Source organism: Hemicordylus capensis, chromosome 1, assembly GCF_027244095.1.
Source record: "Hemicordylus capensis ecotype Gifberg chromosome 1, rHemCap1.1.pri, whole genome shotgun sequence".
In the NCBI taxonomy this organism is placed as follows: Eukaryota; Metazoa; Chordata; class Lepidosauria; order Squamata; family Cordylidae; genus Hemicordylus; species Hemicordylus capensis.
In genome coordinates, this window is record NC_069657.1 from 80,370,316 (window position 1) to 80,392,040 (window position 21,725).

At 42.4% G+C, this 21,725-nt stretch overlaps 1 protein-coding gene across 15 annotated transcripts in view; it reads right to left on the reverse strand.

Moving 5' to 3' along the window:
• The window catches only part of TMEM229B (transmembrane protein 229B), a 156,312-nt gene that overhangs the window by 24,837 nt on the left and 109,750 nt on the right, over positions 1-21,725 (reverse strand). For 13 of the 15 annotated variants that reach the window (XM_053282951.1, XM_053282954.1, XM_053282944.1 and 10 more), the window contains one exon: positions 9,066-13,165. The exons of 1 other annotated variant lie outside the window; for it this stretch is intronic. In XM_053282951.1, the coding sequence (XP_053138926.1) occupies positions 12,635-13,165 (531 nt within the window). In that variant the 3' untranslated portion in view covers positions 9,066-12,634. Of the gene's footprint in view, positions 1-9,065; positions 13,166-17,631; positions 17,802-21,725 lie in introns of those variants that run through there. One more of the 15 variants, XM_053282953.1, reaches the window with a different exon arrangement.

The window sequence follows — 21,725 nt, forward strand, 5'->3', positions numbered from 1 at the left end:
GGATGAGCAATGGACTCTGCTGAGAGACCTGTGCCCTTGGCAGATGCCCAGCAATGCCAACTCCTCACACCGGTTCCTCCACTGATCATTTTGTCACCAGAGTGCTTTCTAGATTATACACTACAACAGGGGTATGATGCTTCAGCTTGGCAGGATCATATTGAAAACGACCCCCAGAATCTCAAACTCCTACAACGGGAAAATACAGCTATGGACTTGCAATGTTGTAGTACTATAACACAGACAAAATCTGAAAGAAGGCACCGGAAATGTGAACGGCACCTTGCTGTCAGGCAATGGACTGAGGTGTCACAAGACAGGAAGTATGGAAGCACACTTAGCAGATCCGAAGGGGCACTGTTGTGGGGTTTAATTTGGAAAGCACCCTTCCTCTCCCACTGCTTCAGCAAACAGAATTCTTTTGCCTCACAGCAAGAAAGGAGTTGGCAAGGGGACTCGCAGAGGAACAGGGTGGGAGTCACAGTGGATGCATACAATCCTATTGCCTCAGAATGTTAAAATAAAAAATTGGAAAAGGCACTCTCTCTGGCTTATGACTTGCCAATTCTAGGGACAAAAACACTGCCCAGCATATTTATGACTGTGTCTGAAGTTTAGCTTTAAATAAAAGCATCTTGTGGCTCCACTCCAGAAGCACTGAATATCCTGAACTCCATCTGAAACAGGTCGGGACTCCAGCTACTCATCAATAAGCTGCTTTCATTTGGCTGCTTACGTAACAGCAGCTCCACTTTTGGAAACTGAGCTCTCTAATCAGAGATGAGATGAGATATGTAAGCCAATGGCTCATCCACCACAGGGCTAGGCCAAGACATTTTGCTGCTTGAAGTAGAACAAGGAATTGCAATCCCTTGCCCCCTGCGATGTTTGGGAGGCTCCTCCTTAGCCTCTGCCAATGCAAAAGGGATTTCTTTGGTTGAGTTCTGTTCCTTTATATCTATTTTGCTTTTCCCTATAATTTTTCCATAACTACAATTGGATTTCAAACCACATCATTTAAGGGTGGTGAAAAGGGATAGCTAGATATGCCTCATGTGAACTCATAGGCTGGCATGATGCAGAAAATTGCTCAAAATAGTCCCATTGAAATTAAAAGGACAAATTAGTCAATGCCTTTGCCTTTTTAATTTCAATGGGATTACTTTGAGTAATTTTCTTCATTATGTCAGCCATGTGTATGCTCTTTTCTCTACCTCAAGGGTACATACAGGAGTTCACTGAAACCAGATGCATTACCACCTTGAATATCCTTGAACTATGTAAAATAAAAGTACAACTTTGGTGTTAATTAATGAGCCTTTTGTACTCATAATCAAGACAGCCAAAGTCACATGAAGATGTGTCTCCATGCAGTGGGAATTATATTCTGAAGGAATTAAGTTGTTCACACTTTGCTACACTAGATGATTATATTAGGAAAGATATATTTTTTTAAAATAGTATCAGGAAAAACACATACTCCAAATTGCTGAAATTGCTGCAGAAAAAGCCCACAGGAGCTTCCCTTCTCATTAGCTCCAATAGTGGCTGCTTCTTGAGAGTTACTGACTGGAAAATAATCCACCTTCACACAACAATAGTGAAAGTTAACTGCCTGGTAGATTTCAGATAATTACTATAAATGAACAATTAACATGACCAAAATTTGTATAAGCCACCAAGTTCAAAGCCTCTTTCCAAATTGCAATATGGCCCTATGCAAGTTTATTCAGAAGAAAATTCCACTGATCTCAGTGGAACTTACTTCCAAGGAAACATGCATAGGACTCGGCTATTCCAGAATGAATCTTATAAAGCGTTTTTTGAACTCTAAAAACTAACTTTTAATCTGATCCTATTCAAGTTCACTCAGAAGTCAGTGAATAACTAATAAATGATTGAATAAATGAAAACTTTTCAACAAAGTGAACAAATGAACCAGATACATGAACAATTAATACTGAATGCCACATTGTAAAACAGAACACAATAATAAGCATCCATATAACACTTTAGAATGTTTAAAAGAATCCACATTTAATGGCTGTTATCTGTTTAAGTATGCCTCTTCTTTCAGAGAGCCTTACAACAACCCTGTAAGAAAATAGTGAGCAATTATTTCCACAATGCAGACTGGGACGGCTGGAGCTGAGCCTCCTTAAAGCCAAATACTGTTTTACAGCAGGAGGGAGATTTGAACTAAGAACCTCCTGACTGGTTTATCACCAGAGGTTTAACAAGTTCTGAAAGGACCTATGTTCAAGTAGTGAATACTGGGTGCCATCAGGTTTTTTGAGGGGACTTTTATTATTTTTATTATTATTTGGCTCCAGGGATGGCAGGCAAAAACACTCCCACCCCAATTCGAGGCAGAACTCACCGAGGCAGGCTGGCTCCACTGAGTCTCCTTGCTGCCACCTGCCCAGCTTAGGCTCCCAGACCAGGTCCCCTCACCACCATCTGCCAAAGACATGGTGGGGCAATCAGCTGTTTGGTAGAGAGCCAGGCAGTGTTCAAGGTGGCAGCAGTGTACTTTGGAGTCTATCTCAGTCTGTCCTGCCTGCCCTTGCCCCCCTTTGTGAGTGCCCCCCAAAGCCCCTCCTTTGAGGTGGCTCATGGTCATTGAACATGTCCGCCCAATTGTGGCTCTGCCCCTGCTTATCACTCAGCCACCGAGCCATTGCACTACAATGTAGAGTTAGTTAGCGTAACGTGTTGGATAACCACTCACCAGCAAGTCTCAAAGGGCTTTTCTGAACTATATTGCTGCTTGCTCCAGATTATTTAAAACCTGATAATGGGATGCACATTTTCTTTGGTGCCAGCAGTAGTCCTTTGTATAAACCAGGGTTCTCCCCTTGTTCAAACTGTTGCAGTTCAGCAGCCAAAACAACCTCAACAACCTCCTCCTGCTCTGTTCTTTCTTCTTCTTCTTCTTCCACCACACTGATGAAGTTTTCCTTACAGAAACCAATCTGTGATAATCTCATTAAGAGCCTGGACAGAAGCATTCTTCTTTTTACCTGAACATTCCAAAATCCATAGGGGAGAATGGATTTGGGGTGAATTTTCCCTTTTGCAACAAGCAGCTCTGCACCTGTGGGATCATGCTTGATCTATGGGGCATGTTGAGGCATTTGTGTGCTAAGGGATGGCAACTATTAGTCTGGGGATGCTGGCTACTTATGGCAAGAAGCTCCCTGACTTGCTCTCAGGCTGTGCAAGTTATAGAGATAACACAATCCCATGCTTACAATTTAAAATTAAGTGAGTCACACATATAAACTGTCTGCTAAGTACAATTAGTACAGAAGTAATTTATTTCACATTTGCAGTGGAGACGGTAAAAGTTGTAGAAAAACAGCTCTGTACACATAAATTCCTTCTCCCATATGAATTCACTCTTTGAGAAAAGGAGGATACAGATGTGATAGATACGTAGATAAATAAATAACATCACAACAAACAGAAGACACATGATTATGAAGGGAACATGCCACTTTCTTAATGAGCACAGGGATTATCCAGCCTCACAGATGGCCTCCTATTGCATATTATTGTTGTGTTTAACCATATTTGTTGAGGATTATGGTTTGTGTAGAGGAGAGCTTCCAAACACTTGAACAAAACTCAGGAGTATTCCTAAACTGGTTTAGGAAACAGGGCATTCAGGTACATGAGAATTTTCTTATTAACACACTGGGGCCATTCACACGACCTACCAGGTGGGCGGGCGGGCGGCGGGGGGGAGGATTCCCAAACCTTGCCTTCCCCACAGACCACTGTTTTGTTGGTGGGAGAGCACAGTGTGCTCCCACACAATCAGCCCTGCTCTTGCCTCCATGAATCCCACAATGCACTGCATGACAAGTACGATGCATTGGGGAATTCCCCAACTAGTCTGAGACAGATGGTCTAGGTGCCTGTCTCTGTGTGCAGCTGGGCTGGAAGCAGCCCTTGCTTGCACACAAGCAAGTAGGTGGGGGCTAAGGGAGCTAACAGCTGGGGAAAATAGTGGGTCCAGGAGGTTCTGCCCCACCAGGATCAGGCCAGATCCCAGCGGTTCTCAAGTCAAGTGCAGACTAATCTGGCAGTTCTAACGCACAGTCCCCCCACCTGCCCACCTAACCATGGCTGTGTGTGAGAACAGCCTCACTATCTTACTACTGTTCTGTACCTTGTTGCGTGAATTATTTATTATTATTTATTCAATTTCTACACCGCCCTTCCAAAAATGGCTCAGGGCACGCGGTTTACACAGAGAAATAACAAACAAATAAGATTGATCCCTGTCCCGAAAGGGCTCACAATCTAAAAAGAAACACAAGATAGACACCAGCAACAGTCACTGGAGGTACTGTGCTGTGGGTGGGTAGGGCCACTTACTCTCCCCCTGCTCAATAAAGAGAACCATCATGTTAAAAAGTGCCTCTTTGCCAAGTTAGCAGGGGTAATGCAAAGATGCTTGCACTTGCAGAACACTAGTCTGGGTTCATGGGTGTCCATAAGACTTTTTCCAGTTGTGGGATAAAGGCTGCAATCCTACATCCACTTATTTGAGAATAAGCCCCACTGAATTCCATGTGACTGGCTCAATCGGGGGTGGGGGGTGGGGACTGTGCTGCCTTTCCCTTCTCTAGATACCCATGTCTGGAACTCGTTAGTGCAATAGTCTTGCGCTAATGCAATGTCCTTGTGCAAGCACAGCATTAGTCAGGTTGTCAGCCTTTTTTTTTTTTTAAATCAAATTCAATTTTCTGAGCTAATGATATGGATAGTTAGGATAGAACAATTAACATACCCATTTGAACCATTGAGAGGCAGCAAGCTATGAATGAATGAATGAATGAATGAATGAATGAATGAATGAAGCACCAATTCTGAAGGTCTGATATCAACCCCAATACTGGTACTGGAATTCAATTTGGGAAATAAAAGCACCAATACAATATCATACAACTGAAAATAATCTCTAAGGTTATTTAATGCTGCCCTAAAAGCTCTGAGCTGTCATGTTGGGCCAATAGACATTGTATACCCAATATGCTCTCTGTCAGGCATTACTGAAAGGAGTTCCACCATGACAGGAGGATCCCAGACAATCAAAACTATGACTACAATCCCTTCTGTTGTGGCTGAAGTCTGCCAGATTTCTGACATTTCTGTCAGATCAGATTAAATGTCCAGTGAATTGCCTGTCAAATGGCATTGGCCATTTAACTTGTAAGTAACTTGCATGGTGCCTCCCAGTTGAAAGGTGCTGGGTGGGCCATTGGAAAGTCAAGTGGCCAACAAGCCACTTCTCAAGTGAGAGGTGACACATGGGCCATTTAACCTGATCCAACAGGAATGTTGGAAAATGTTGGATTTCCAACCCAACCCAACCTAACAATTTTGGTGGTGGAAGTGGGGGACCTCCTGACAATTTTTCTGTCAGGTCAGATAGAATCCAACTTTCTTTTAGGCTGCACAGGCTTAAGGATCTCCAAATTCAAAGCATATGTGGGATATGTTCTTCTTGTCTTGTTTCCCCTCTAATATCTAAATACCTTTCTGCAGGCAGGACTCATTGTTTCAAGTCTTTCCTTCCAGCTTAATAACTGTGCATCTACTCTAGGGCAAGCTTTTTGCTATTTTAAACTTGCTATAATTCTTCCTATTGTGCTGGTTCCTGTGCTATAATTACTGCATTAGGAGAGAGCTTCCAAACAACTCCCATATTTATAATAATATAGTAGCAAGGCTTTATAAATACTCATCCTTTTGCAACAGATTACAGGCATGCCATGCTCCCCCTAGGCCAGATGGTTGGCATCCTCCTCCTTGTGAGTGGACATCTATCCTTTCCACATAATGTTAGACTGTCAGGAATGCTCCTGTGACTTCAAATAATAATTTGGAAGCAATCTGCCATCTCTCTCAATATTCCAGCCCCCAAGGCACAGAACCACAAATTTACCAATGGTATGATACCATCCCTCTCTTCATTACAGTCCCAATCCAACTGCATAGCAAGAATACCACAACAGGCCAAACCACTGAGTCACAACTGAGCCATTTTGAAAGCAACAGACCTTAAACCAGACATGACTAATGAGTAAGCCCAATTAAAACCAATGAAACAAATTAGACTTATTTGTAACAATCGCTGGATTGGGGTCTATGTTCCAATAGGACAAAAATCTGGAGTTTCAAATTAGGTCCTATTTTTGTGGACAAAATGTTTAGCAGTCAATGTTTGAAGCCAGGGAAATGGATTTTTATGGTGACCAAAATACTTTGGAATCAAACTTCCAACATGGTTTATAATACAAGCCTGGGTAGGTTGCATTTTCCTTTAGCTTTTTCCTATTGAAGAATATGCCATTGGCTTGACTATTCTGTCATGCTTCTCTCCAGACCTTTTTTATTGTGTAAATTAAAACACAGAAATTCTGTCATGTCCATAAAGGATCAATGAACTAAAGCAGTTGCTTCTGTTCTGCTCAAATGTATTTGTAATTTATTGCAAGCTGTCTCTCCCCAAAGTATGGACATCTCAAAAAGCAGAAGGATATCTTGTTTAATCTCCTTGAAATATGCTGAAAGTTACATTGTTTTGGATATTTTCTGTTAAATTCATAATCCAGAAAGAAAGGAAGGAAGTCCATTGCTAGGGTTCATACCTTGCAACTTTCTGGTGATGTAAACAGGAAGCGTGTTGGGAAAGATAGCCTCCTACTGAACTTTGAGTATTTGTCTGTCTGACTTCATGGTGAGCAGCACTATGCAGAGCTAAAAATGTCTTCTAGACCAGAGATTCTCAACGTTGGGTCCTCGGATGTTATTAGACTTCAACTTCCACAATCCCCAGCTCCAGTGGCCTTTGGTTGGGGATTATGGGAGTTGATGTCCAATAACATATGGGGACCATCCCTGTACTAGTCAGTCCTTAATATCCAGACAGCTTTCATATTCTGAGCAAAGTAATGCTTCACAGATATCTCGATGGACTCCTTCCAGAATGCTATTAGATGTTCACCCACATTTGGCAGGTGTGTGTGTGAGGCTGAGAAGGAATGGCTTACCTAAAGCCACCCCTGAGTTCATGGCTGAAGCAAACCTGGGAAGTCCTGATTCATAGCTAGTGTCTCTTAGACAGTAGACTATAGTAGATGAGGTTTGTAAATTCAGCCAGTGCTGTCAAAGTGCTGTCAGAATGGAAGCCAGTTGTAAAACATGTGCTTGCCTAGTGGCCTATTGGAGACACTTTCCTCATTTTAGACCCAGTGAGCATGAATGGGATCCAGAGGTTGGACACTGTGGACAAATGTGCCATCTCTTAATTGTGCCCCAGCAGTGGTGTACCTAAGTGATTTTGGTGCCTGGATCTGAAGGCTTCAGAGGCCCCCTCTTAAAAAACCAAACAGAAAAAAGAGAAGCCTGAATTGGGGAGGGGGCTCCAAATTTGGCCTCCTGAGTCTAGGGAGCCTCCAAACACCCTGGGGGCCTCTTGCCTCCACTCCGCACCCACCCCACGGCTGCCCTGTGCTCCGCCCCACCGTGCCAAATTGCTGATCTCTTTAGCCATTGTAGGCTAGCTGCCATGTGCGTGGCCGGAGGGGTGGGGGTGAGCCAGCCAAGCAGGCCTCCCCTGTGGTGGTGGCACGGCAGGCCTGCCTGTCTGTCCAGCCCAGGAGTTAAACTGTCCGGCCCTGCTTGGTCACATTGCTTCCCACATCCCCCTGCAGCTGCTCTTTAAGACTTATGATATAGGAGGATATCTACAGATGGAATTAGACGGGATGTCCACCTCTTCCCTGCCAGGGTTCTGCCTGCTGGTTAGCAATCCCGTGGTTCAGGAGGAGCAGAGGGCATCTGGGGATGTCAGATGGGAGGGGGATTCCTAGACTGCCCCTTTCAGCGCCGCGAAGACGGCAAGCAGGTCAGCAGCTTCCTCCTGCAGCCACACTGGTTCTTCTTCATTGGTGAGGCTGCTGCATTGACTTGCCTGCTGCTGCCCCCAGGTGTGTGTGTGTGTGTGGCATCCTACTGCTGCTGCTGCTGTGGCTGCTATCAAGCAGGGCACAGAGGCAGCTGTTCCCTCTTCTCTTGCTCCCCCTCCTTTGCAAGAGTGGCATGAAATCTAATCAGGGACAGCTTAGTGGAGCTGGGCTAATAGGAGCCCTTCATGGAGCGCAGAGAGGTGGCAGGGGGAGGAGTGGGGCTGTTGCCTGCAGAGCCAGCGCTTAGGCTGCTGCTGCTACAAGTGCAAGAGGCAACCCCAGCCTACAGTGGCAGTACATAGCCCCTCTCTGCAGTGGCAGCTCCCATTTCCAGCCAATGGAGGCAGCCAGAGAGGGAGGCTGCTTGCAAGCAACCAGTGGCATTTCCTGGTGCTGCTCTCATGGCCCCAACAACTCCCCGGGACACACACTGGGGTTGGCCAGGAGGCCGACTGGCAGGGGCAGCGGTGGGGCAGAGCGTGGGGCAGCAGCGAAGCAGGGTGGTGGCAGGAGGTCTCCCATGATGTTTGCAGGCCCCACTGGACTTAGGAGGCCGGGGGTAAGACCACCTCAGTGCCCCAGATTTCCTACCTTAAGGAGGACATTCAGCAGAAGGCTGGCAAGCTTCCTCACCTGCATAGGAAGCACTGTGGTTGAACCTGCATTTTATTTATCCATACGGTCACGAGAACATGACAACAGATGGACAATCTGGATGAACATGAATGCTATATATGCTTATTTGTTATTTCTCTTTGTAAACCGCCCTGAGCCACAAGAACATGACAACAGATGGACAATCTGGATGAACATGAATGCTATATATGCTTATTTGTTATTTCTCTTTGTAAACCGCCCTGAGCCATTTTTGGAAGGACGGTATAGAAATCAAATTATTATTATTATTATTATACATAGGGATAGCAAGAGAGAGAGAGAGAGAGAGAGAGAGAGAGAGAGAGAGAACACACATGCATTCCACTGGAATACCATTTTGTGAGAAAAGTAGTATTGTACACTGCACAGCAAGTTTGTAATCCACCTTTTCAAACAATGTATGCAAAAATCACCCACTCCATATGAGTGAGAAAGGGCAAAGCCAACAAACCACAAGTTTTTATTGCTGGTGAATTCAAACAGGCAACTTTAATCTACTGAGGAAGATAAACGTACAAACAAAATTTTAACTGAGGACTGAGTGCGTTTTATTATCTGTTTTATACGCAAGTGCTTCCTCCACTGTACAGCTTCTAGGCTACTGTGGTCAGCAATGTGACGGTCATTGCTGTGTAGTTTAAACAACCCAGCTGTAAAACAACCATCAGTAGTTTTCAGTTGAATTGAGACAAAAAGAAAATACACATAAATGAAGTAAAATGGGTAAATCTCAGACTGCAACCAAGTTGGTTTTCTCAGAGAGAGTAGTGAGATCTGCAGGGTTTGGCAGATACAGTAACTTGTGTTAAAGAAAACCCCATGGATCACATGAGCTATCTAGTTCCTGGTGTGCAAACTGCGAATAAAGTGCACTTCTGTGTGAAAATTATAACCCCTTGAGGACACATCTAAGCAGTATTAACCAGATAAAACAGCATAAAATAAGATTTAGGATGTGCAGTACTGATGCACCACGGGGAAATGGAGCTTATTTGTATGAGATATTCATAAGCTAAAGGCCAGAAGCCATTTTTCAGGGTGGCTAACTATTGTCCATCCATGAAATAACTGTATAATTTCACATGAGATTATAGAACTCAAGAGAGCACATAACTGCTACTGGCTAATGCAGGAGAAATATATTCCTTACCCAAAGACACAATCCTATGTATTCTAGCAGCATCAGCTAATTTGCCATTTTAAAACTTTTATTTAGTGCTTTTATAACGTCAGATAATGAACCAGTGTTACAGTTTAATGAAGAGCACTGCTGAAGGTCTAAACTTATTGGAAGTGGCCATCAATTTAAATGGGGAGACTGTATTTATTCAGTCTCATATTATGTTTCACAAACATGATTACCAGAAAGTGAAGGTGTACTCTGCTTGCACCATTCCTTCCACCAAAGAATACTTGGAGAAAAGTTTTTTTCTTAAATGCAAAGGGGAAAAAACAACAACCCAACAACCAAAGACCACCATGAAAAACAATGCCAAACATCTTTCCAATTTGCTTTTACTCTTTTGTGTTTCAGGGCATTTTATAGAAACAGGATGCCAAGAGAACACCTATATTCACAGTACTCACAAAGTTCCATTATCAATTAAGAGAGTTTAAGATCATAATTCCATATCCAATGAATTGCCTCTCCATCTTCTCTTCTAATCTAGTTGACTGTTCTTGCAGTGCTGCAGTGTATGCAAACATACCATGGTGCTTTCCAGATTCAACCCTACAACATTAGGGTAGTGTCACTACAGATCTGCTAATTGTGCTTCTGTACTTCCTGTGCCGTGACACCGCAGTCCCTGCACTAACAGCAAGTTGCCGTTCACATTTCTGATGCCGCCTTTTGGGTTTTATCTTTGTGTTATAGTACTACAATGTTGCATGTGCATCACAAAAAAGTCACTGTATTTTCCAGTTGTAGGAGTTTGAGATTCTGGGGGTCATTTTCAATACGACCCTGCCAAGCCGAAGCATTTAACCCCGGTTGTAGTGTGTAATCTGGAAAGTGCCCATATGGGAAACACAATTTGATTCAGTAGTTACTTTAAAAAAAGAGCGAGATGAACTATAAGAAAAGAAACACCAATCTCTCTGTGTTCTGAGTACTTCAGGAGATACCATCTATGGCAGAGTGGACATGATTATGCTCCTGCTGCCAGTGTTCATGCTAATCCATTGCCAGCAATGGATATCACACTTGAGGGGAAATGTGGAGGAATAAAATATTCACACCTTGAAAATACAAGATGAGTTAATGCGAGTCTTATTCTTATCCATAAGACAATGTAAAACCTATTCAAGGTGGCAGGATATCTTTTTCCTAGAATGGAACTCAATAGAGAAACAAACAACGGCATGAACTGAATGGTAGATGGATAGAACAGTCAGTGGTTAGCTATTAATGCAGCCACATCAGCAAAAAACAGAAGAGGCTCTGCAACCATATATTCGCAACACAAGTCCACCTCATTGCTAGTGCAATTCCATTCCATTAAGTGCAAGTTATATCGCAGTGCTTCTGGTCCAAGAGGCCATGTGACAGCATCTCCTCTTCTTAAGGCTATTAGAGACTTGCTACTTTAAGCAGCCAAGAAAGAAAGAAAGAAAGAAAAGGTCCTGATAATTTTTTTAAAAAAAAATCTTTTGGTAGCTGCCAGATACCACATCTTTCTCATTACTATTTGTCACAGTGCCTCTGAAAGGCATACATCTGCTTGGGTTTCTCACACTGCCATAAGCCCAGAATGCTCTAAACTGAACTAGAATTCCTGCAGCCCTTGCTACATAGTCCACAACCCACCTGGAAGAACCTGAAAAGTGACCCTACCATGTTCCCCACTACAAGGCAGGGTAGCATCACCTCCTGCTGCATGTAAATAGCTTTATGAAGAGAGCTTGCTGCACTAATACTGTTGTTAGCACATTGAGAACACAAGGCAGAGTTTAAAGACCAATTGGTACAGACAGAAAAGAACACAAGCAATATATGGTCTGTCCTGCAGGGTTCCAACTCCGAGTGAATCCAGGTGTTACATGAAGACTTTTAACATTAGGGCCAATGATCCACATTTATAGCCATCAGTATAACTGGTGACAGAAAACTCTCTGGGGAGGGAGGCAGAAGATCCTGGTGAAGTGAACTGTTGCTGTGGGGGTTGCAAGAATCAAACCTGAAGTAGCCCTTCTGTGGAGTTCCACTACAAGGACAGGAGGCAGGGAAGACTTCAGCCATTTCTCTCCCACTTGGGGCTACTTGACTAAAATGTAGCTTGTATGATCATGATAAAATTCATCCAGCAGAACAGGCCTTTATTTAAAAAAAAAAAAAAGTGGGAGAACATGCTCTCTAGTGAGTATCAGAATTGATGGTTAAAAAAGGAATATTTTTATATAAATCCAGCAAGATGTCCAGCACCATAATATCATATACACTGTGGTGCAATTTTAAAAAAGCCTTAGGATAAGCACACAAGAGGGCAAATTCGACCTCCCCAGTAGACTGCCACTGTTGGGCTGTCTCAACAGCTGTCGGTTTTACCTTTGCCCTGCAGCGTCTCAGATCCCATGGGAGGTATTGGTTGCAAGCAAGCACCTGAATATTGCCTAATGGAATATAAGCCAATCACTAAGTTAACTGGAGTATCTGTGCCAATCTACTAACTTGTTTTTTGTACAAGCTTGACTAGCATTTTCCCCCATATGAAAACGCAGGTAATAGGACTGGTTTCATAGTAAGTTACAAGTCAGAAACTATCTAGCCGACAGGTAGCTGACAGTGATACTTGCAGTTTAAAAAACAAAAAAAAGTAAAATCCATAAAAAAAACCTACTGGTTCCATTTTTTCATGCATACCTCCAATACAGGAGGTTTGTTTATCATACAGGAAGCAAGAGTTTTGTTTTTGAGGCCGTCATCTCTGGTCTCCAATGAAGGGGGCAGGGAAGAGAGTTCAATTAGTTAGAGTGCAGCTCTAAGTTACTATTCAATTAGTTTTCACGTGACCATTGGCCAAGGTTACGGCAGCAGTAGGAACCCCTGGTTCGGCATTCTCATCAAACCGCAAACGCAGCGTGTTCCTGATGACCAGCTGTTCCATGATATATGCTGCACAGAACCATGGAATGGCATACTCCAGGGTAATGAGGCCCATGAAGTTCAAGTCAAACTGTGAATAGTCCCAAGGGCAAGCATCGAACTGGCGCAGAATGAAGCCAGTGGTGAACTCCCAAACATACGTCCACAGGGTATAAATGAGGCAGCGCGCTATAATGTTACACTTGTCCTTCAGGTACAGGTACATCTTTTCTACAATGAGGATGGAAGTGCCATAGATGAAGAGTGCCCATACACTGGTGACACCTGGGAACTTCCAGTTGAAATTGACTACAAATTCCCAGGCAGCTGTAAACATCACCTCGCAGAAGTAGCCATGAATGGCATAGAGGTACCAACGGGAGAAAGCAGTCAAGGGTTCTGCAGCTGCCATCCTTCCGCACAGCCCCCAGCAGGAACTCTGTAAGACAGGGGGTGGGAATTAAAATCTCAGTAAACAGGAATATAAGAGAGCCTTTTCGGTGGTCGCACCCGGTTTATGGAACAGCCTCCCCAGTGAAGTTCACTTGCACCATCACTCTGTACTTTTAGATGCCATGTGGAGACCTTTCTGTTCACTCAGGCCTTTTAAAATTGATTTTTTAAAAACAAGTTTGAAAATTGTTGTGTGTGTGTGTTGTAATTAATGTGTTTTATGTGTTTTTATTGGATGTTTTAATGTTGAGCTGCCCAGAGAATAATTTATTATAGGGCTGCTAACAAATAAAGTTTATTAATAGATGTGACATTCAGTGTGACACGATCTTGTCACACTGAAGTTCAATGGGAAAAGTAATAATGTAACCGATAACAAAAGTGGCACCAATTCTTACACAGGCTTAAGACTCTCAAAGTGAACTGCTCAAGAACAAAATAGGAGTTGTGAATGCCTTTTTATGCCCCTTACAAGTCTATGAGAAGATTTACATTCAGTATCCCCTCATTTGTCTAAATTATTGTAGTATACTAAGAACCAAAATACAGTGTTCTAATGTGTTGGCTCACACATGGCCCAGGGCAAATTATCCTCAGAGGTGGGAGTGAGCCTTAGGCTCATCTACCTTCCCTAGCCATTCATATAATAACTTTAATAAAAGCCTTGGTTTTCATTAATTTAATGAAGGATTTATACCATGTTTTAAAATATAATTTTCACAAGGTGGTTTATAAACAAGCCAGTTACCTGGCTATTACAAAATAGCCAATTCTTTTGTAACAGCCAAAGTGAAATAGCCTTTATCATAGCCACTTGCACAGAAATAGGCCTTCCTTTCACAATTCACAATTTTTCTGTGTTTTTACCTTTTTGTGCACTGGAGAGCTCATACAGGCACCAGGGCCTATTCATATAGGTGTACTCGATATACAAAAGCCCAGGTTCTCATAAAGGTGGGAGGTGAGAGTTCTTTTACCTCTTCACACACTTCATTCTTGGATTTGTGGGAGGGAGGACACACCAATTACCACAAAGCATGAAAATGTGACATTTTAACATTTTGCTTAAAAATGGATAAATCAAGTCTGCTCATAGCAGCAGCCAGGACTCCAACAGAGAGTAAGCAATAGATGTACCACAGAATATGTTTCTGTTTGTGTGAATATGTGAGGAAATTCTCTCTTCCATCACTCGAATCCAATAGGGGAGGGGAGGATGCCATTTGCAGTGGGAGCCAGAAACCTAATTCTAAAAAGGAGATTAGCTACACATGTAACAAAATGAAGGGAAGTGGACTTCCTCTTCCACACATTCCAACAATATTCAAATAGGGGATGGGCGGTTTTCCAGTAACACCTAGGGCTACTCCTGGGATATGCACATTGTATTGACTAGTTTAGAATACCTTAAACCAGGGTTTCTTAACCTTGGGCCCCCAGATGTTGTTGGACTACAACTCCCATCATCCTCAGCCACAAAGGTCATGTCTGGGGATGATAGGAGTTGTAGTCCAACAACATCGAGGGGGCCAAGGTTAAGAAACCCTGCCTTAAACCATAATTTGGCCAAGTAATATTCATCATTTCAAGCTGCCTCTAATGTAATTCTTACTAAGAATGGATGGCGGTTCATCTGGGATGCTATGAGCTACTCAGTTCCAGCCAGTCCCTTCCTCTGACATATACTCAACTCCACAGAAAGTTTAAAAATTATGTATTTTATTTAGGTATATGGTACCTTGCTTCAAATTTCTGATGAGCTCATCCAGTAGCCTCATGGGACTTCAGAATTTAATGCAGCATTCCCTGTTCTGTCTTACAAAGGCAAGATGTGATAGCACCTGGGACACTGGTTGGTTTTATTCTCTCTCACTGGTTTTATTCAATTTTATGTTATTGTTGTTCTTGCTTATTATTTTTTACTTTGTTGTATATTGATTTTAAATTTTGTTAGCACAAAATGAACCCTCCGGGAAAATGGCACGATATAAAATTTAAAAATAAATGAAGATACCATTTTGTTTACTCTGTATGCAGACTCTCAGATGGTGCTTGGGATTAAAGAAGTGATAGAAAACACTGAATGATAGGAAGAAATAATAGAAATGAAGTCCTCTGAGGAACTTCAAGCATTCTTCCTTGACTTCATTTTTCTTTTATGGCAAAGATAGGAAGAGACTACACTGGTTCAATAAGGAGACTATTGATGAACTAAACAGGGAGCTTACAAGCAATAGCAAGTTTGAGAAGTAAAGAAGTGTACAAGATACCTCACAAATGTAAAGAAAGCATAAGGAAGATAAAAGAGTAATATACAATACAACTGGCAAGTGACATAAAGGAAAACAAAAAGGCACAAGCTGTTTCAGAGATTATTACTGCAGCAGTGGAAATCTCCCCCTCCCCCTCGGAATGAGGAATGGGGTGCATGATCTGCTCGAGTTAGCGGTACATGAGAAATGGGCCCTCATGGAAGTAAATAAATTGGATAAATGGTCAGAAATCTGGGATAATTTTATTGAACCATGCTTAGAATTTTTTTTTAAAAAACCCTTTCTGATTTACCCACATCTATTGGTGTGACGGTGTGTGTATCTCCTCCTCTCCCTCCCCTTCTGCTCCCCCCTCTTTCTTTCTCTTTCCTTCTATCTCTCCTTTCTTTTCCCACGTCCCTCCAGCCAGAGCAGCGCACAGAAGCTGGCCAGGGGAGGGAAGGTCATGCATGGGGGCAGGGAGGGGTGGGGGGAAATGGGGAAAGATGTGTGTAAAATACAAAATGTCAAAAACCATTCAATTTAAAAAGGAAAGTGACAAAAGGAAGTGGATCAATTCAGACACAATACTGAACCTTTGTAAGACATAAAGGTTTGGTGCTCCATGGATTAGACCTGTGATTCACATGCCTGCTGTCCCTGCACACTCCTATTTCCTCCCTCACTTCTGATTTAGGGCCAGGCTAAATGTTTGAGAGATCTATGATCAAAGTTCCCTGTTTTTCCTTTTGCTGAAAATAGTCCTTGTTGGGGCTTGATTTGGATTCGGGATGTGGAGGAGAATGTTTTACCCCTTTCCCCTGTGCTGATTCCTTGATGTGCACCCCCGATGGAGCTATGTGTTAAATTTTTCATTTTTGTTTTAACGAATGTTTTATTTTCCGTTTTTATTTTGTTGTAAACCACTCAGAGACGTAAGTTTTGGGCAGTATAAAATAGGTTAGTTAATTAATTAATTAATTAAAAATTATGGAGGATAAAGCATTCAGGTCCCCATTGTGCCTGAATTCATTCCCTTCTGCAATATCAGAAGCTCCTGGGCAGTGATTTGTATCAGGAAACTAACTGGCACAGGAATGATGAAAAACTCTTCCCTATGTAACAACAGTGTTTCAAGTTGGGGGCCCCCTGGGACTGATTTTTGCAAATAAAATAAAATAAAAATGGAAGATGCAAGCATGGATCTCCCACACAGCATTTAGTTTGGCCCTTAGCAACAAACCATTCTTATTCATTACCTGTGAAATTAAGTAAATTATGGTTTGTGTAAATCATAATTTGCCCACACACTAGTTTGAATTGTTTGCATTCCTGGTCTGATGGTTTGCCCAGTTCAAATGTAATGGTTAACTATGGTTTACTCCTAGGTTAGGAGGCTATCGGGATACATGATGGGAGAAGGAAGCACCCAAGCACATTCACTGTAGTGCCAGCTCTTCATTTGGCATCATGTCTGAACTAACCCAGTATCAGGCCTATATTCAAATTGGCAGGGGAGCTTCCAGCAGATGGCACAGAAAAGGCAAACATGCTAAATCCCTTTTATGACTTGGTAATTGAGGAGCAAGTAAGGTCTGATCATTTAGCAAAGGCGTTTTGCAGAAGTAACATAGATCCATCCTATCAGTTTGGGGAGCCAAGAAAGGAACTGACAACACCCATTCCAATGCCCCATATTTAAATTTTGTGTGTGTGTGTGTGTGTGTGCACGCACATGCCTTATGCCAGATACATCTGAGTGCAGAATTGTTCCCAAATCCTACAGGAATGCTTGTTCTCCCAGACAAGTTACACATAAATATATGAGTCTGCCTTATCCTGAGTCAAATCATTGGTCCATCTAGGTTGATATTGTTTTTTCACAGTGACCGGCAATGGCTCTCTAGGGTTTTAGACAGGAACCTTTCCCAGCCCTACCTGGAGATGCCTGGAATCGAACCTGCGACATTCTGCATACAAAGCACAATCCCTTTCCTACCTGGCGGCTGCCAGTAGGAAGAAGGACCACCTTCCCATGACATATTAAATTACAACATTCACACAAACAAAGCCTATGACACTTTATTTCTCTCAGTTGTATATTAGAGTCTCTTCCTTCCAAGAGAGAAGATTCTTCCATTACATTACACCTATGGGAGATGGTTAGGTAGAAGACTAGAGGTAAAGACTAAATACCTACTTGATTTCAAGTGGTCCTCCATGTGTGATGAAGCATGACATGACAGTATGCCTTTACCCCGCTTTATAATTATATATAGAAACTTAGCCCCCACATAGAGACATGTTCAGGCCAACAGCTGACCCTAGGCTTCCTGACTTTGATACACCACCAACTGCTTCCTAGACAGATCTTAAGTGGCCATTTTGAGGCTTGTGGACATCACTGATGAAGTCACAACTACTCTACTGACCAGGGAATAAGCTAGGTAACAGTATACTGTGCTGTAACTTGGTGGGGTTTCCCACCCTGTTCATTCTCAGCTGCACCAAAATGGTATAGATTATCAGTGGACTATATTAATGACTAGACACTTCAAATATCCTTGTTGCTTCATCAATAAAGTTTTATTTTTCTTTATCCAATTCAGATGTATGGATGATACCATTCTCCTCTTGAAAATGTTTACAGTTTCCAGAAAATATGTGAGGAACAATGTGAGGAACAAAAAAGAGAAAATACTAAGAACATGTGCCTGAATAGTGTGTAATATATTTAAACTGGATAGCTTAGCTAGTTTGCAATATATCTGGAGGTGCTTATAGCGCTTTACAAGATTCCAGATCTACTTTGTACAACTTGGGCACTTAATTTAGTAGTGGGTCAGTAGCTATTTTGATAGATGTTTGCCTTGTTTACAAAACAGACTGTGAAAAAGAAAAGAAAAGCAGAAAATGATACATTAAAAACAGACAATGGTATAAAAGAAAAATGGAGGATGTTTATAACAAGGCTTCAAGTCAGTCTTCCAATGAGATGCTTCAGATAATTCAGATTTATCATTTCCTCATTGACTATACCAGCTTCTGTGCACAATACCCTATGGAATTTACTGCCACAAGATATAATAAGGGCCACTATCTGGCTTTTAAAAAATATTAAGAGAAGTTCACTGAGGATGGACCTATCAATGTATACTATTGATGGCAGAGAATTGGAACCTTTATGTTCAGAAGCTGTCTACCAAATACCAGATGTTGTGGGACAAACAGTGAGGAAGGCTGTTACCTTCCTGTCCTGCTTGTGTGCTTCTCAGAGGTATCTGGCTAGGCAGTGTTGGTAGCAAGATGCTCAAATAGATGCATGCTTGATTTGATATTTTGAAATGTTATATTTCATCTTTCCAGTCATAAGAAAGCTCAAGGTGACTGACAAGCAAGAGAAAAAAACAAATAAGAACACAACAGAAAAATGTCCAATCAGAAACAAGAGAGCCAACAAAAACTCAAAACTGCTAATTAATAGACGGCTGAGGAAGCCAGGTCTCCAACATATGTTGAAAAGTAAGTGGACTGGGTGCCAAATGAATCTCTCACAACTTGGGGGCTACCACAGAGAAGGCCCTCTCATGCATCACCACAAGCCTAACCTCAGGACATGGACACAAAGGATGCACAAGATGTACAAAAGGCAATAAGCAGGCAGACCCCTGAGCAAAGAGACACCTTGTAAAGTGGTGATTCTCTTATATTTAGCAAGGGGAGAGCAACTAGCCCTATCCAGCCTCAGTACAGCATCCCTCCAGTGGCTGTTGCTGGTATCTGCCTTATATTTCTTTTTAGATTGTGAGCCCTTTGGGGACGGGAAACCATTTTATGTTTTTATTATTTGCTTTTCTATGTAAACCGCTTTGAGGACTTTGGTTAAAGAGCGATATATAAATATTCCTAGTAGTAGTAGTTGTAGATCATATGGTGGGGTCAGGTGGGGATGGCTGTTTAGGTCTAGCAGGACTTTTCTTAAATATTATATAAAATGCCTGGCTGGTTTCTTATAGGCATCATAAAAGAAGCAGGTCACTAAGGGGAGTTTGATATTGTTTCTACAGCTACACTACTTCGGTCCTTCAGCTGTTTTTGGATCACAAATCCTACCATCCTCAGACACAATGGCCAATAGTCAGGGATGATGCTAGTTGTAGTCCAACATCTCCAGGAGGGCCAATGTTGTGCAGCCCTAAACTACACATTTCATGGAGTAATCTGGATTCCCCCCATAGGTTCAATTTGCTTGCAGGACTTTGCAACAAATGAGAGAGAGAGAGAGAGAGAGAGAGAGAGGAGGGGATGGGGGAGCACAGCCCCAATAAAACAAACAAACAAACCCACTTAACTACATCACATTTTGCATGGGGTGGGGGGTGGGGAGTGGACAGAAGCCACAACAAAATGGGGGGAAATGGCACATAAAGAAAAGAAAGACCGTCTATTCTTCACTGGCAACTGCTACAGCGATAGATCCCCACAGATTTCTGCCCTGACATCTTGCATCCCGGATAGATTTTATTGTACTGGCTACAGCAGTTCAAGCACATGGTGCAGAAGCCTCAGATAAGGCACATTAAAGAGACAATGCACAATAAGGAAGCAACATAGACAAGACCTTAGGAAATATGAATGACAGGGAAGAAAGTTATGTAGCAGTAAACACTTCGGTCTCATGGGGGAAATGTGCTGGATGTGCCAGTTTTGTTCGAAGTGGGGCAAGTTTATCTCCACAATTAGAAGAAGAGTGATGATGATGATTGTTATTAATATTTATAAGCTGCTTTTCAACAAAAAGTAGTGTTTTATATAGTAGAAGAAATGAGAAGGTGGTTCCTTGTTCCAAATCTCTCTCTCTCTCTCTCTCTCTCTCTCTCTCTCTCTCTCACACACACACACACACACACACACACACACACACACGCAACAGCCACTGGGAGGGATGCTCTGCTAGGATTAATAGGTACAGTTGCTCTCTCCCTGCAAAATATAAGAGAGAAAGAACTTTCCCAGTGTGTGTGTCCCAGTGTGTGTGTGTATTTACAAACCACATGCTTAAAAGCATCTGCTGCTCCACATTAATCTGGCCATGGATCTGGTAGGAAACTGCCCCCTTTGCAGAAGCCCAGGAGAGCCACCATTTAAAAAAGATGCTTCTTTGTTGAGCAAACCAGGGTATTTTACATCTTAGTTTATTTTACATCTTAGATGGGGAAAGAAGTACAGACAATGATATGTGAATGGCTGCTAATTTAGTGTAGCAAATGAGGGACTGCTGTTTTTAACTTTTAAAAAATTATTAATAATTGTTTAACAATAATTCACTCAGATTATAATGCTTTTCTTTGAAAGGCTAGAGGAAAAATACAGTGTACATTTCCCTCTTTTTCTTTTCTCTTAAAGGTCATTCTCATGACCATTTTCAATGGAGAGAGAGAAGGCAAGATCAAGCTTTCCTTCCCCCCAGATGATTCCGATTCATGTGTGGGAGACACAGCTCTCGCATCCACATGAGCCACACTGCTTTGGGCAGTGCAGAATTCTGGAGGCCAGAAAAATGCAGCCTGACCTCCAGATATCCTTAAATGCACCATGCGAGAAGTGCAGTGCATTGAGGAATTTCCCCTAAAGTCAAATGCTCCAGGCGCCCGGCTCTGTGTCTGCTTAGGCTGCTTATAGCCTGAGCAGACACATGACTGGGGACTTGGTAGAAGAGTGTGCTTTTTAAACCTTTTTTTTTTTTAACCTTTTACCCAGATAAAAGGCCGGGTAAAAAGCCCAGTCTACCTGGGGAGGCAGTGCCAGGATTGGCCTTGATCTCAAGCTTCACACAAGCAGCCCTAGCCAGCCTCATAGTCTGGTGGTACATTAAGAGGAGAAAAAGAGACAAAGAGAGTATCAAAATCTGCCTGTGGCCACTACTCGTTTAAGAGTGGATTCCACTTAACAGAGGCCCGTCCCTCCCTCTGTGGTGGTTAATGATGATGTCTGTTGGCAGGGCAAGTGGAAGCCAAAATACACAGAAATGCCAAGATCCTATCTCTTTGGAGGTCGCTTCTCTTGTCATTATGGCCGTTTCCACACAGTCTCACATTGACATGAGGACACCAGTTCATCACTGTTTAATAGGGTATACATAGGAGTTTTGTGACAAATTTCTGCCTAGCGAAAATATCTGAGTTACAGGTAATTTAGAACATTAACCACAGTTCTATGCAGTGGTTTAGTCACACATTCAGAAGTGCAGGCACTCTCCATGACAGCCCCCATAGCCACACCCAACCTGACAGC